The sequence below is a fragment of the Tachypleus tridentatus genome, chromosome 7 (genome assembly GCF_004210375.1).
Source record: "Tachypleus tridentatus isolate NWPU-2018 chromosome 7, ASM421037v1, whole genome shotgun sequence".
NCBI lineage: Eukaryota > Metazoa > Arthropoda > Merostomata > Xiphosura > Limulidae > Tachypleus > Tachypleus tridentatus.
The window spans coordinates 87,996,617-88,013,580 of NC_134831.1; the positions used below are offsets into that span (position 1 = coordinate 87,996,617).

The following is a 16,964-nucleotide window of genomic DNA, read 5'->3' on the forward strand; positions in this document are numbered from 1 at the left end:
GCAGTATTGACTAGTTGCTTTTATTCTATTCTGTCTCCTAAATTTTGTCTTACTGGTAGAAGTAACCTTCAAGTTGTTTTGCATGAAATTCAACAGCATAAACAACTTAGTTCTGTAATCTATGATTGTTTATTGGTGTATACTTGAGACTGCTAACATAATATCCAACTTACCTCTTCTTGATTCATATCTTTTGTTATATCTTTAAAGTTATTAACTCTCAACATGTGCTCAGTCACATGACTTCTTTGTACTCATTTAGAGTACATAAATTTGATATTTTCAATATAGTATGTATATCCTAATGAAATATGGTGGTATTTCAGTTAAATTTTAAGTCTTTCACTTATAAAAAATCATATTTTAATGAAGCATTTTTCATGAACTAAAATAAAGATTTGTCCATGAATATATTGCATATTTGTCTGTGTGCAAAGTAATTTTCATGTTAAAATTAAAGTATATTTTTCACATAAAAAATCTCAAATTTTCTTTATGTAATCTTTTAAACCTAAATATACTTAAAACTTTTTTTCAGTTAAAATTTATATTTTATCTGTTTTCTTTACTCCAACTCGAAACAGGAATGGTCAATTGGACCAACCTCATAACCACCAGAAAAAAATTGAAATAAATCTAAATTACCCTTTTATTCTCACTAGAATGATTTCAGATTGTAACATGAAATTAGGTTCATTTATCCTAAGTAACATTAAACTCGTAACAGTATGCATCTATTTCTATTTGTAATTAAGTGTTATTTTTTTATTGTCGTTTGAACCATGTCTGAGTACTGTCTGTAAATCACTCGGAGCACATGCAACTCGCGTTACGCTGTTGAATTACATTACCTATCTTCTGCTCGTGTGTGTGCCTCATGAAACATTATATTATTATTTATTTTACCTTTAAAATGATTCCTAATTTTACATTTTATTGTAACAACAAAGAAATAATAAACATGAAAACAAGAAATAAAGTACTCAATCTCCTTTAATGGTGTGATAGTGATGCACAAAGTAATTTTTATTTACCCGAATAATGCACCAAAGAACATAGGCTAGTAACATGCAAAAAGTAGACAGTTTTCCTTAAGTCTCCTTATTTTTCTGACTTTCTAACTGTACGAGACCTTACAAATTCATCTAAGTGTGTCATTAAGTTTCTCCAAGAACATTGCTTATACTCTGAGTGAAATTATTCAGAACACAACATCATACAACATGAAAACTTTGATTTTTATTGGTCAGAGAGAACTATTAACAAATCCTGAAAGATAGGATATATTAACAAATCCTGAAAGATAGTGGATATGACAAGAATAGTGTGATTTTCTATTTGACAAGAATAGTGTGATTTTCTATTTGACAAGAATAGTGTGATTTTCTATTTGACAAGAATAGTGTGATTTTCTATTTGATAGCTCTGTAACCAAACAAAATTGAAGGCTATAAAAATGATGGTTTGTCTGAGCAATGACAATTTTATAGTGAGTAATGTATGTTTAATTTCATACTTTTTTAAGGGATGGTGAATAAAATAGAAGAGAGAAAAAAAAATATATCGAGGCACATCATACGAGGGGAAATTCATATATGTCATACGAGGGGAAATTCATATATCACAAGTATGAGGGAAATTCATATATCACGTCATCGTCAGGGAAATTCATATGACGAGGGGAAATTCATATATCACACGTCATACGAGGGGAAATTCATATATCGCACGTCATACGAGGGGAAATTCATATATTGCAGGTCATAAGAGGGGATATTCAGAGTATTTTAAAGTATTTATTTTTAGAATTTGTGGCTTAAAACTTTTATACTTACAAAATATGGATTATTAGTTTTGATTTTATACTATACTAATTGGTATAAGATAAATAAAGAGTAGTTTAATAAAATTTTGAATGTAAGACAAACTTTCTGTTATGTGTAGTAAAAGATACCCAGGGAGAAAGGATTGTTATTGTCACTCTATTTCTGCTGTTAATGACATATTTGGTCACAGGTTTATTAGTGATATCAGTTTCTCCTTCTTGTCCTTAAAGCCTTTCAATACAGTTCATGGAACATCATGGAAAACTGAGATTAATTTTTTTTACTTGTTTTTTTTCAACTAGTACTTGGTTTGGTTTGTTTTGAATCTCATGCTAAGCTACATGAGGGCTATCTGCACTTGCTGTCTCTAATTTAGCAGTGTAAGGCTAGAAGAAAGGCAGCTAGTCATCACCACTCACTGACAACTCTTGGGCTACTCTTTTACCAATAAATAGTGGGATTGACTGTCACATTATAATGCCCCCACAGTTGAAAAGGTGAGCACATTCGGTGTGACAGGGATTCGTACCCATGACCCTCAGATTGCAAGTAGAGTGCCTTAACCACCTGGCCATGCCTAGCTAACTAATGCTTTTAGATGAGACTATATCTTTTTTTTTTTTATTATTATGTTTGTCTCTTCTTAATCAGCATGTGTATGAGATTAAATCTATTTTTGCATTCTCTTTGTATCATGTTAACCCTGTACTTGTGAGTGGATCAAAGTGTACCTATCATGAGGTTTTGTAAAGTTACGTTAAAATTTATTTAAACAATTTTATAAGCAACATGTGTCATTAAACTTGTTATCAAAATGTAGTTTCTGAATTAAAGTTTTATATTATTTAAGTTTTAATTATCAGTCTATACTACCTAATGTCTGAATGTAAAATGTGAACCCTCTGTATTCTCAACTTGCTGAGAGATAAATAAGTTTGTTTAACTTTGGAGTGAAGCTTATCCTGTTTCTCATAGTTTTGTATAAGGCTATCTAAGCTGTATCCTTATTTTAAAGACATGTTTATAACCAGTAAAAAAACAAGTTAAATGCATTAATTTATTTGTCTTAGGTAATCAAATGCAGCAGTTTGCAGAAAAGTTTTCTTTTATGGTCAATGAAGTTATTGTTCTGAGCAGTAATGGAATTTTTAAAAACCTGTTTACAGCCTAATTAGAAAGTAAAATAAATTTTAGTAATTTTCAAATTTTATATCCCATTATCTGTTTTGTTCAATGTTTAAAAGCTACAAGAATGATTTCTTGGTCAACCAACATAACAAGAATCAAGTAGGTTTATTAAACCATAGCACCCAAGTGCAAATAGCCTGAAGGCTAGATAAGTGTAAATTTGTTCTTTTATATGTATATTTTTAATAAGCACACAGAGTAACTAAAATTAAAAGACTAGACACTTGTTATGTTAAATAACATAAAATTTTATGTGATGCTTCCAAACAGTGCTTAATGTAATGTGATCATTTATATGCCATAAATTATTCCCCTGTAAGACTTTCACGTGTGAAAGGAGGTTCAAAGTACAGTAAAACTGTAATGTAAAATTGGAGTAGATTCTAATTGTCTGTTACAATCTGCAGTCATTATAAGGAAAGAAAAAGGTAGTTTTTATTTTATTTTACATTTCTGAACTTTTTATTTTACTATTTGTTTATAGTTTCACTACATTTAGTGTCAGGACTAAGAGAATAAGAGATTAAATGTTTTACCCAAAAGAAATGTGGTATTCATTTAAGAGGTTTTAAAGGTTTTGAAAATGAGATATAAATTGAAAGATGACAAAATAAAAGATTTTTATTCTTAGAATGTAAATTACCTTTTACTCAGACTGACTCAGTATACAGACTGACTCAGTATAGGCTCTTTAAATTCACAGACAAATCTTTAGTAAAAAATTTTTGTTTGAAAAAAAATTTTTTTTTTTGTTAAATGCACATCAGATATCACAAAGAGGAACTTAACACATTTATTGCCATAGTACGTGTAGTTTCCTGGTTATATAGTTGATCAAAATGACCAATCCCATATGCATAGGATTAACTGGAACATTTAAAGTGGATGAATTCTTTTTTGTATGTTTGTCATTTCAATATTTAGTATGCACAATATTAGCCTTGTATAGTTGTTCGAATATCAAAGTTTTTGTGGATTAATTTGTTAACTATACATAATTAATGATAAATATATCATTACACGCTATTCCATTCGCTTTGGTTTAGGTGTAGCATGCTACAGTTTCAGGTTTTATTTAATGAAAATGAACTTTTTAACACTTGTTAAACTAGTTGTTTATATGTTGACAGATGGGTTACGTGACAGAGTTTATAAAAACTGCTAGTAGCCGTTCTCAGCTTTTGGCCCACCAACTGATTTGGAACATGAAAACCAACATGTTTGTTGATGAGGACTGTCAAGAACAAGATGGTGAGGCTTATGTTTGGTTAACTGTTACTCTGTGCATTTAAATGTAATAGAAGTAAGAAAATGAACTCTTTATTGTGTTCTAAGATGTTATTAATGTTTCATACAATCAACAGTAAACTTAAAAACAAACACTCAATTATAAGTTTCATACGTTTCATATTTAAAGTATAAAATGAATTATATGTTGATATAATGTTAGTGACAATAACAGTTTAATGTAATGTCTTTACTTTACAGAACTCTATGAGCCCCTGGAACATCTAATTACCAGCATTACTAACTCACTTAGTGGTTCTGCCAAACAGTTCTATGAAAGAGAGTTTGACTTTTTCAATAAAATAACATCCATTTCAGGAGAAATTAGGTAATAACCATCTTATTAAAACACATCTATTGAGAAGCAAAGATATTTTTGGTTTACTCCTGATTAGAATATGCTAGTACAGTATGTGACTTAAGCAGTAAGACTAGTAGCTTCAGAGAGTTTGTCTTTCATCTGATTAGATTTGACAGATTTCAGTGAAATAATTTTAAATATTGTTTCTCTGTACTTGACTGTATTTGACTTACTTGTATTAATTGCTGTTATCTATAAATAAATATTTTTTTATTTAAAGGGTGAAATTGATTTAGATATTAAACTTTGTTACTAATGTAGCTATGTAGCTCGCTCATTATATTTTGTGTCTTATATGTTTTACCTTTTCCAACAGCATTAATTTCTGATTACCTTAATTAAGCCACAGACTTATTTGAATTTAGAATTATCTTCAACAACATTGGTTTTAACTTCTTAATCTTAGAAGACATTTACAGCATAAGGAAACTTGCTTGTTTTCACTTACATGAGTAGCTTTCTTTAATTTTGTTTGAAAAATTGATAAATATTAAAATATCTGTAAGTAAATGTTTTTACTTTTGCTTGAACAACATTCACAACTAATAAAATATCTTTATATCCTCTTTGGATTAAATTTGTTTATTAAGATAGAATGTGCAGATATTAAAGTGGCTCATTAACCTCAAAATCTTATTGGTATGGTTTTCTTCAAGTTGGAGGGGATAAAAATCTTAGTAAATTTAATCTTTATAAGTGTTAAATTATTTTCTATTTTGTACAGAATCTACAGTAAAGTACTTCTTACTTTAAATATGTCCAGGAATCAGTTATTTTCAATAAGTATTTCCATCCACTCACACTTCCCTCCTTTCCTTCCCACTCATTTCCATTGCTTTTTTCATCTGTCAAACTTTGAAGTGATAGTTTGGTAGAGGTGCATAGAAGGAGTCCCATGCATCACATAAGTATACTATGCTTCTATTGGTGGAGAAGTGATACATGATAATTTACTTGAGAGACACATTGGAGTTCAGTGGAGGGGGTGTGTACAGAAAGCTTGTGGCATGCATAATAAAAACGTTTGCATATAGGGGGCAGCACCAAATGGGAATAGCTGATCATGTAAAGAGAGGGAAATATCTGTTGAAAATTATAACCTTGAATGTTGTCTTTTCTTCTACTTTTTAATATGATTGAAACTTTTGTTTAACTTCTAACACTAAGAAAACTTTTCCAACAATAGCTAAGTGAAACATTGAACTGTGATGCAATTAGATCTAAGCATTTATTGAAATTTAAGTTTTTAAAGCTTTTGAAACAGTGTTTAGTCAGAACTTAACAAATCCAGTTCTTTAAATTAACACTGATGTTGTTATTCATTTATGTGCAACGACAGATCATATCCTAAAGGTCCAGAAAGGAAGCAAGGATGTTTAAATGCCCTGAGTAAAATACAAGTTCAGCCTGGTTGTTACCTACCTTCCAATCCAGAGGCTATTGTTGTGGATATTGATTACAAATCTGGTACACCCATGCAAAGGTAAGGAATGGTGAATGTTGTATCTAGTAGAGGTTGAAAACTTACAATACCAAATGTTTTATCTTATGTGATAAAAAGTATTTTTTGCTTTCTCAGATATTTAAGTTAAGGAAGATTTTTAAAGCAATGTGTGAACTGTTTTTGCAAATATCCTATGAAGGACAATAACTGTTACCCTTAACATTCCAACAAACAACAAGTAAAGATAAATACTTCTACACACACACATACGCTTTCAAATGAACATATAATCACTTTTATAACCCAGCTTGGGCTATGAATACAAGACAAAGTGTATGAAGTACTCGCTCATAAGATTCAGCTGTTAACCTTTTGAGCCAGAAGGGTCAGGCTTATCTTACATTAGTCTTTCCATTTCTGAAAAGGGATCTGACTTTAAAACAAAAGATGTTGAGAGAAAATGTTTTTCTTTTACATCTGGTGCAATAATTCTCAAGTATACAAGTTTAAGAGAATGATCACACCAGTGATTATAATGTCATACCAATTATAAATATAGATCTTACTTCCTGTGAAAGATGTAACATGTAATAAAATGTACAAAATCAGTAAGTAAAGTCACAACAAAACTGTTAAGAGAAAATATTGTTACTTTGGGATGGTTGGTTGTTTTTTTTTTTAACTTGTAGTGTTTGTGGAGAGCTGTAATGAAATTTTTCAGTAAAATATCTGTTTAAGTTTTAAACTGTTTATGCTAAACCTGAGTGGATAATATTTTATGAATATTTTACTTTGGTTGGTCTCTTTTACTCTAATTCAGATTATGCCTTTGTAGAATTTACTTGAGAATGATTTTTAAACCCATTTACGTGTGTTTTTTTTCTTCTGGTTAACAAAGATTAAACACATAATATCAAACTCTTCTTCTTTAAAAATTATTCAAAGGCTTTTAGGCAACAGTTTTTAAAATGAACTATCAGTAATATTGGATACAAATCTTTACCATTGTTTCAAATTATTAATAATTTCCATGTTTTCTTAAACTATGCAATCAATGCATTTTTTTTAAAATGTATATTTTAATAGGGGAAACCATTTTCATTTTCCTCTTCAATGCTTCTTGGACAATGTGATTTATTCCTCTTGTTTTAGATCTAAAAGATCTATACTAGTTATATTCACATCATGAATCTTATTATCTCTTTTGTTTCAAGTTGCTTGGTTTTTTTTTATTCTCTATCTCAACTTGAAGATCTATAAACATATTTTTATGTTTTATTACTTCTTTGCCGTTATTTGCAATGAATAATTTACTGTGTAATTAATATTTTTTTAGACTCTTGTGTCAAAAACCCAAAATTGTCCAATCAGAAATAGTCTTAAATTCATGGCCACATTTGTGTTTATGCAATTATAAATCTAATAAACCCGTACAAATGGATTTGAGGTTTCTGTCAAGTTTGGGACAGTATTTTGACTAGTGTTCTCTATAAAGAATTATAAAACAGCTTTTTTCATTTGGTGATTCAAGGATTTAACACTTATCTACAGATAACAGTACTTTTTATTTATCCTGTAACCTCTCTCTGTGACTCAATACATTATCATTAGTTATTTTGTCTAATATTTTGACATAAGTTGTTTTTGTTTATTTTTTAACTTAAATTATGTCTCCTGCAGTAGTCACACTATTGTTGTTGTTCAAAAGCTTACATATCTTACATTTTAGAAATGATTCTGTGTTATAAAGACTGCAATATTATTGTTCTTTTCATGATCCTTTTAACTTGCACATTTCAGACTCAAACTCACAGGCACCTACAAATAATATTTCAGGCTTACCTTCTTTTTGGCATGTAAACCACAAGTCTTCAGCTTAGAATTTTTGACAATTTTTTGTTTTTCATCATTCAGCCTAACTTATAAGGTTTCACAATGAGCAAAAGGTTTCTTGGCAGCGAGTTGTAGAAGACACAAAATACATCTGAAATTCTATTTTTATTTGCATCTGGTTTTGAATCAAACATCGACAAATTAAGAAGAAAAAAGATGTCAAAAAGTTTTACAATTAACATGGTTTATTTCACAAATTTTAGGCCTATTTTTATAACTATTTGCAACATTTTGACATTCATACTGTAACTTTAAAACAAATTGTTCTAGATTCATGGGTTTGTGGCTCTTAACTTTGTCTCTACTTATGTGTTCCTGTGTTTACAGTTCAATTTTTAATACAGAAAAAAGTGTTTAAAAGTCTTTCTGGCCTCTGTTGTTTTTTGGTTATAAATCCTACTTTTACAAAATATTTCTGTAACATTTTAGTGATTATTTTAAGTAGGCATTCTGTTTTATTTATATAAAAACTGTATTGGAAATAGGTAGTGTTTCAATATTTATTTTCATTATTTTTAAAATTCAGTTCTAACTTTGTACATCACAAATAATGTACATCTTTATTTTCCTGAAATGATGGGAAGTTAAGATTGCCAAGTTTAGATTTTCTATTTAAAAAACAAATTATGGAATTTGAGTTAAAATTTGTGCACATTTTGATAAAGACTCCCTTTTTTTTAAAAATGGTATTTTAATTCAAAAATATAATAACAGCAACTTTTGCAGCAGTCAATTTGTAATTTTAATGATAAAGCATCTCCTATAAATTTGTAATCAAGTAAGAGTTGTACCTAACAGTAACTCAATTTTATGGGATTAAACATTTTAATCATTAAAATCAGAACATGCCTGCTGTTACAGACGTTTTTTTTTAAATTAATTAGTCAGTTTGCTACCAAATAGTATCTTATCTGAGTGCAGTACATTATCACTGCTGTTTTTCTACATCTGTATATTTTATATCCTTAAGTAAACAAATGTTGATAAGTTTGTTTTTGCTATATCCTTCAGTTTTTAAACAAATGTTGATAAGTATGTTTTTAATGCTATATCCTGCTCAGTTTTTCAGTGTAACATGCTTCTTCTCTAAACCAATTCTGTGAAGATACTGGAGAGAAACATTTGACATTTGAAGGCATGACTCACACAGTTTTCTTTGTTGCTGTTTTGGAGAGAACGTGCTGTCTAAGTTGATGAAAATATTTTTGATTGATGGTTTAAAATAGGGATGAATATTAGTATATAAGAAAGTACAAAGTTTGATATAATTATTGTGTGTGTGCATGCTAACACAAGTTATGTATAATTTTGGATTGTAGGAAAAAAAGCTATTGTTTTGATAATTTTACTTTTTTTTTCCCCTCAATCATTTTTCAGTGCAGCTAAAGCTCCATTCTTGGCTCGATTTAAAGTTCGGCACACTGGCATCAAGGAACTGGAGAATCAGGCATTGAATGTCAGTCAGAACAACACGGTCGTCACTAACTCGGGAGTGGGTAATGAGTACTGGCAGGCTGCAATTTTTAAAGTTGGAGACGATGTTCGGCAAGTAGGTCTAATTTTAGAATTCGTTTTTTATTGTCGTCATGTGAGTCTTAAGGCATTCTTTAGGATTTGCTCTTGTTGTATTTTACTTCTGTTTTGTTTTTTAACTTTTAAAATCAGCCAGTTGTTCATATTTTAGAGTATATATTCATGGTTTTTAAGATCAAATATTAAAACTTGCAGAATTTAAGGGTGATAATTGTCAGAGAAAACATTATATAAAATGTTGGATGATTCACTAAATTTTTTGGACGTTTTTCTGTATCTTTTAGAGAGTGTTTATCTTTTTGTATTTAATGCTGAAATTATTTTAAACTTGAACTATATTTTATAACATATATTGTACAATACTGTTTTAAGTTCTGTGTTTGGTTGAATTGTGATATCTTTCAAAATTCTATGAATGAATGTAGCAGATATCTAATTTATAGATTCTGTTCAGTGTGTCTTAACCAAGTTGTTATTGGTTAATTGGCAAATGATTCACAGGCTAGTTGATAACTATATCATCGTGGTGTATTATGAAAGAGAAACAAAAAAAAAACTGTTAAGATACTGTACAATCAAATGTACAGTAGCTTCTAGTTCCAACACAATAATATACTGAGTTGTTGAGTATTTTTCTATGAGTGTAAAACAAATATACTAGTAATCCATTACAATGCATTTGTAATTGTAAAATAAGCCCATTCTCATGGTAGTTATGAAGCTGAAACCATAGATATGTCTGAAGCCAAGGGCATCTCATCATTTACCAGGCCTAAATAGTGACAGGTATCGATAAAAATTCAAAAAAGACATTTCACTTTGTTGAGTTTCTAATTATGTGATTCTATCAAATCTAAAATAATCTCATAGATTAAAGCTTCCTCCCCAACAATTAACATTAAACATCCAAAATAAGGTTGTTTCATACATTTCATTTTGAAAATCTTTGTTTCATGTTCATCCTAGGACATGCTAGCTCTTCAGGTCATTGCTGTTTTCCAGAATATATTCCAGCAAGTAGGTCTGGACCTCTATCTCTTCCCCTACAGAGTGGTGGCCACAGCTCCTGGAGTAAGTTTCCATATCTCATGAAAAATGTCTTGTACTTAAACAGTTCATTATATTTCTGATATTCAAGCCTCATGATTGCTGTTGGTGTTTTCCATCCAAAATGTGAAGTAACTTAAATATATAGTTGCAAATATAAGTCTCACTTGAAGTAATTTGTATAAAGGAAAAATTATCTTTTATTTTCTAAAAATTTAATATTTCTAATTCAAATGATTTGCACAGGAGACTGTGATCTAACATTCCAGTATGATCTCTGTTTACGAGAATAATTCACACTTACTTTCTCTGTGTGTATAAGAGAAACAGTATAAAAATATTTTCTACTGTTTCATTTTTATTAATCACTTCAATGAGCAAAATATAATTGATTCCTTGTAGTTATATACATAATTTTGAATTTCTGAAATTTAAAAATTCTGAACATATTCTAAATTTATATTTGTTTTTAATTTGTTAGTGTGGGGTGATAGAGTGTGTTCCAAATGCTAAATCCCGGGACCAGCTAGGACGACAGACGGACATAGGAATGTACGAGTACTTTATCAAGAAGTATGGGGATGAGTCCACTCAGCAGTTTCAGGAAGTAAGGGTTAATATGTGAATGCTCTGACTATAAACCCTTGGTTTAAATGTCTTACAGCAGTTTCAAGAAGTAAGGCTTAATATGTGAATGCTCTGACTATAAACCCTTGGTTTAAATCTCTTACAGCAGTTTCAGGAAGTAAGGGTTAATATGTGAATGCTCGAACTATAACCCCTTGGTTTAAATGTCTTACAGCAGTTTCAGGAAGTATCCATATTAACCATATGTGAATGCTCTGACTATACACCTTTGGATATTGAATTTAAGTGATACAAAATATTAGTTGCAATCTTCAAAAAATTTTGAAATTGTATCTATTACCAAATGTAGCGAAAAATACAAAAATAGGTGGAATTTCCTTTTATAAATTCCAAATAATCATTTAAAAAAAAAATCTGTCAATAATTTCTGTTTAAATATTTGAACATTGTTAGCAATCATAGTAAATTAATATCAAATAATTTTATACATTTTTGTTAAATAGACAACTACGAATGTACTTTATGATATTTTATTAAAAGAAGAATCTAACATAAACCACTATTCTTTCATATATCCACGTTATTAATTACATTTTTTTAATGTAGAAAAGCATCTCCAGGTGTTTATATAAGTATGAGATCTTATAATACAAAACATTTGGTTTTGATACCTGTTGTTGTGATAACCCATTGTGCTTAAAAGTAAGCAAAATAATTGAGAAGTCGAATTTTAATAGATTTATTGGAACACAAGTCTTTTATGTTAGACTTGTTTATTATGATTGGTCTATAAATATTTGTGTTTGGTGCAGTGGAGGATATAGGATCTGTGTGTGTTTTTGTAGCATGAGATATTTATAGGGTTAAACAAGCCACGTTATTCCTCTCTCTTATAGGCTAGACGAAATTTTGTGAAGAGCATGGCTGCTTATAGTGTAATAGGTTTCTTGCTGCAGATTAAAGATCGTCACAATGGAAACATCATGCTAGATGTGGATGGTCATATAATCCACATTGGTGAGTGTTTTAAAAATAATGGACAGTCCACATCTTTGTTATACCCTTCATTTATTTCATAAAGTCAAAAATACTTCAAAGTGTGTGTGGTATTCAGTTGTTGAGTTAGCTTTTATTGACAAATAAAAAGAGCTCTCTAAATCCAACAAAAACCTAAAACAGGTTTGTAAATACAAACAATAACACTGATTTTCTTTTTTTAAAAATGGTTTTGTCCAAAATATGAGTAATGTTGTAATATTTCATTTGTAAAATTCTTGGGACTCATAAAGTTGAAAACTCATAATTGTATCACTGCTGATTTATTCAATTAGAAGTAAATCCTTTATAAGACTTTGACATGAAATATTTCAGAACCAAATTATCAAAACTTTGGCTTTTCAGATTTTGGTTTTATGTTTGAGAGTTCTCCTGGTGGCAACTTAGGATTTGAACCTGACATCAAGCTTACCGATGAGATGGTGATGATTATGGGTGGGAAAATGGAGGCTGCACCTTTCCGCTGGTTCATGGAACTGTGTGTACAGGCATATCTTGCCGTGAGGCATGTGAAGCACAATTTATCCATACTTAAAGATTAATATTCCATGTTTACTTACACTGGAGAATGCCATACAATCAGATAAAGTGGTGTAATTGAATTCAATTTTAAATAACTAGTAATATATAATACAATACAAAAGTTCCACTTTATTTTATTTTTAAATAGGTGTTTGACTAATTAAGATTTAAGTATTAAAAACTATTAGTTATTATGTTTATAATGCTGTATCTTAAAAGCTTTTATGCTCTACTAATTTTGATATTGTTGTGATAAAAACATAAATCCATACTAGTCATCATGTTTGTAACACTTCAAACCTTAAAAACTTTTAACATTATGTGTTTTTGTTATACTGTATAAATTTATACAATATGGCCAAGCAGCCCATGTGATATTTTCTGGTGAAAAAACTAATATAGCTATCAGATTGGTAAATCCAGATTAGGTCAAGAAATAAGAATAGTAATTATGGATCAGATCACTTACCTAAGTCTTTCTAGTTTATGTAAATTAGATAAACTGGACAAAGTTGGTAAAAATAACTATATTTATTACTTGAGAAGCAAGAAAGAAAATGCATCGCGTACTCATTACTTGTACGCTAGGCTATGCTTTGCCCTACAGCTTTCTCCATCTTAGGATTCATCTGTAGAACTAAACACAATAACCTTCATGTAAATCCTTACTCAGTGGTTGCATAGATATTTAGCTTAAGAAATCATGTCTGATTTCAATAGGTTGGCTCAGTTTCTTTGTCCAGTCAACAGCATCACCTTACCATCTCTGTTACTTTGCATATTGTTAACCATTATACACAAGTAACATCACCTTGACCATTAAAGGATAATGTTGAGCTAAGTTTTCAATGCAGATGATTTGTTACTAAAATATTCTTACAGGGAGAATAGACACTATCTATAGAAGGAAAGAAAGAAGCAAACAACTAGAACAAGATAGTCTCAGTGACTTTCTGGATCATGTGTTCATGCTAAAACTGCATAGAGTTTGAATAACAAAAAATTGTAGAAAATTTCTATCTTATAATGGAGCTTGTGATGTATACCTCCAAAATTTGGGTCTCATAAGCTGTTGCACCAGTCATCACCAATCATAACTAGGTAGAAGTTTTATAACTAGACAGTGTTTTTATAACTGAGCAGTAAATAGAACAATTGAAATTTCAACAGTAAAAATTCCAAATAAAAAGGGTAAGTTTCAAATATAATCAAACACTAACTTAAAAAAAAAATATTTGTTCTACTTTAGTGAAAATCTCATGAGTGATGCAACAGAAAAGCAAGGCACTTTCGTTGACAACTGCATCTACAAATTAAAAACTACTCTGTGATGTATTGTTGGGAAGATTTTTCATTTTTAAATTAAAATTTCAATAAAACCATTTTTCTTATGGATGGTGTGCATTATTGAATGTCATGTGTGAGAACTCTCAGATAATTCTAGAAAGGACTGCAGGTTCAGTAGCCTTCCACAGGAACTAACAATCACACCTAACCAGAGAGTGGGTATTTCAGATGGTATCATTGAAAGAGGTAGAAAACATAATGTGCCTTTGTATCACACTCTGATACTTCCAATAATAATTGAGCACTGTTGTAAGAAAGAGAAGGTAAAATGCTGATTTTGTATAATTCTCACAGGAAGCCTACTTTATTCATAGAATAGTTTTGTTTTTCACTTCAGCCTGTTTAAATTACATCAGACTGACAAATATTTATGCCATATGTATGTCCATTTACATGTTCTTATCAACATGTCACAATCTTCCCTACCAAGGGAGGCTAAAATACCCTTGTAAGGCACCTAGATATTATGAGGGTATTTAAGTCTGAACCCAAATGTGAGATAAGTTTCTTTGTTCCTTACCCCACCCTCTGCCCCAGGGATACTGAAAATGTCATTTTTGAAACTGTGTTCATACCCTGAATCACAAGCTAGCAGGATCAAACTTGGCACATATGCTCTGGTGTTGCAAAGAAGTGTCCTAATGTATTGTTGTTGCTGTGGGTAACAATATAGGTAATTGAAGATAGTGAAGGAGTTTGATCAGTATATTGGAGAATCGTTTGAATCCCACAGTACGATATCAGGTACTTTAGTACTTTATGTTAGTATGTTACAACTGTTTATGGACACATTGTTGAGTAATTTGAAATAAATTGTCAGTTGTTGTTTTTAGATAAATAATTAAAATTAATTAAATTAAGTTTTTTTTCTTAATATTTCAACTTATTTACTTTGTTGCTTTAACATACTGAACATGGTTGAAACAAAGTTTTTTATATTTAACTTAAAGTTTTTCCTTTGTTAGGCCTTACAGAGATTCCTTGATTTCATTGGTCACTCTGATGCTGGATACACGTCTTCCCTGCTTTCGTGGACAGACTATCAAGCAGTTGTACACCAGGTTCCAACCAGATGCAAGTGAGAAAGATGCTGCCCAATACATGACAAAGATCATCCGGGATTCTTTTCTTAACTTCCGAACTCGTACTTACGATATGATCCAGTATTACCAGAATCAGATCCCTTACTGAAAACATCTGTAATAAAAAGTATTATGCCTGTAACAAGAGCTGAATTGACATGTCTTAACCAGAAACCTTATAGAATTGTTTAATGACCATTTTTAGCATATCTGCTATCTTGCTGAACATATACTATAATATTAATCAGTACTATACACAATACAATACCTTGATTTGTTTGTTTTGTAAAATATGGTCTAGTTTTGTAAGTTTTCTCTTGCCATTGCGATAATTTTACTATGCTGATGTAATCAGAATCAGAACTCTATAGGTTTAAAACCAAACATTCTTATAGATTATTACCTTAACTTTTATTGAGGTCTTTACTGCACCTGACACTTCAGATATCTGTACGTTGCTGAACCCATAACCTAATATTATAAGAAACTGATTATTTTACACTAATAATGAACCATCATTAAATTTTGAAGGTATCTTTACTTGATATTACATTTTTAATCTCCAACAGCTGTAAAATTGTTTGTGTATGTACTTGTGATATTATTAAGGATGGCTATCTAGTTTAAACAGTGAAATTAATGGTTTCCCTATAGATATGTCTTCCTTCCTATGATGTTGTTTTTGCTGTATGTGTGGTGTAATAATACACATCATGTCAGCAATCTCAGAATCTTATTTTTACTCATTTCACAGATGTTTATTATTGTATATAATTTGTAGAGACCTGTATACATGTAGTATTTGTTAATGGTTAAATTCACTGTCATTGCTACCTCTACTACTCATGTTAAATTCTATACTTCGTTATACATGTGAGAACTTTGGTCTTTTAAAATATAACAAGCTAATTCAAGTTGGCATTAATTGTTGTTGGGTACAGCAAGCTGTATTAAGAAACAGCTTGCTACTTTTTTAGATATCAGTTCTTTATCTAGTCGATGAGCATATGTACATATATATATATATATATATATATTAGAAAACAATTACTTATTGTTTATTGTCCATATAAAAAAAGTGTAATATCTAAATTATAAAATTAGTAAACTGCTGCTGGCCAGTAATGTATCTAACATTCAGATCAGTCAATAAAATTATCTCATTCAAGATATCTGTATTTGTACGTTTTCACATTTCTCTTTGTATTAATGAACTCAACATATTAAGGATAGAAAGTGAATTTAGTTTTTGGAAAAGGATCTAATTCCACAGTGTAAATATTTTATCCTAAAATCATCTTTTTGAATATCACAGAATTAACAGATACACTAGGATAAATAACTGAATATTACAGAATTAACAGATACACTAGGATAAATAACTGAATATTACAGAATTAACAGATACACTAGGATAAATAACTGAATATTACAGAATTAACAGATACACTAGGATAAATAACTGAATATTACAGAATTAACGGATACACTAGGATAAATAACTGAATATTACAAAATTAACGGATACACTAGGATAAATAACTGAATATTACAGAATTAACGGACACACTAGGATAAATAACTGAATATTACAGAATTAACGGACACACTAGGATAAATATCTGAATATTACAGAATTAACGGATACACTAGGATAAATATCTGAATATTACAGAATTAACAGATACACTAGGATAAATAACTGAATATTACAGAATTAACAGATACACTAGGATAAATATCTGAATATTACAGAATTAACATAAACTAGGATAAATAACTGAATATTA

General features: G+C 29.9%; 1 protein-coding gene across 1 annotated transcript in view; it reads left to right on the top strand.

Moving 5' to 3' along the window:
• Window positions 1–16,348, top strand: part of Pi4KIIIalpha (phosphatidylinositol 4-kinase III alpha) — a 104,148-nt gene extending 87,800 nt beyond the window's left edge. Inside the window, 9 exon segments of the mRNA XM_076512915.1 lie at window positions 4,145–4,265; window positions 4,503–4,629; window positions 6,002–6,145; window positions 9,377–9,548; window positions 10,499–10,603; window positions 11,061–11,186; window positions 12,064–12,184; window positions 12,569–12,728; window positions 15,058–16,348. Of these exon segments, the coding sequence (XP_076369030.1) occupies window positions 4,145–4,265; window positions 4,503–4,629; window positions 6,002–6,145; window positions 9,377–9,548; window positions 10,499–10,603; window positions 11,061–11,186; window positions 12,064–12,184; window positions 12,569–12,728; window positions 15,058–15,283 (1,302 nt within the window). The 3' untranslated portion in view covers window positions 15,284–16,348.
• Window positions 16,349–16,964: the final 616 nt, after the last annotated feature.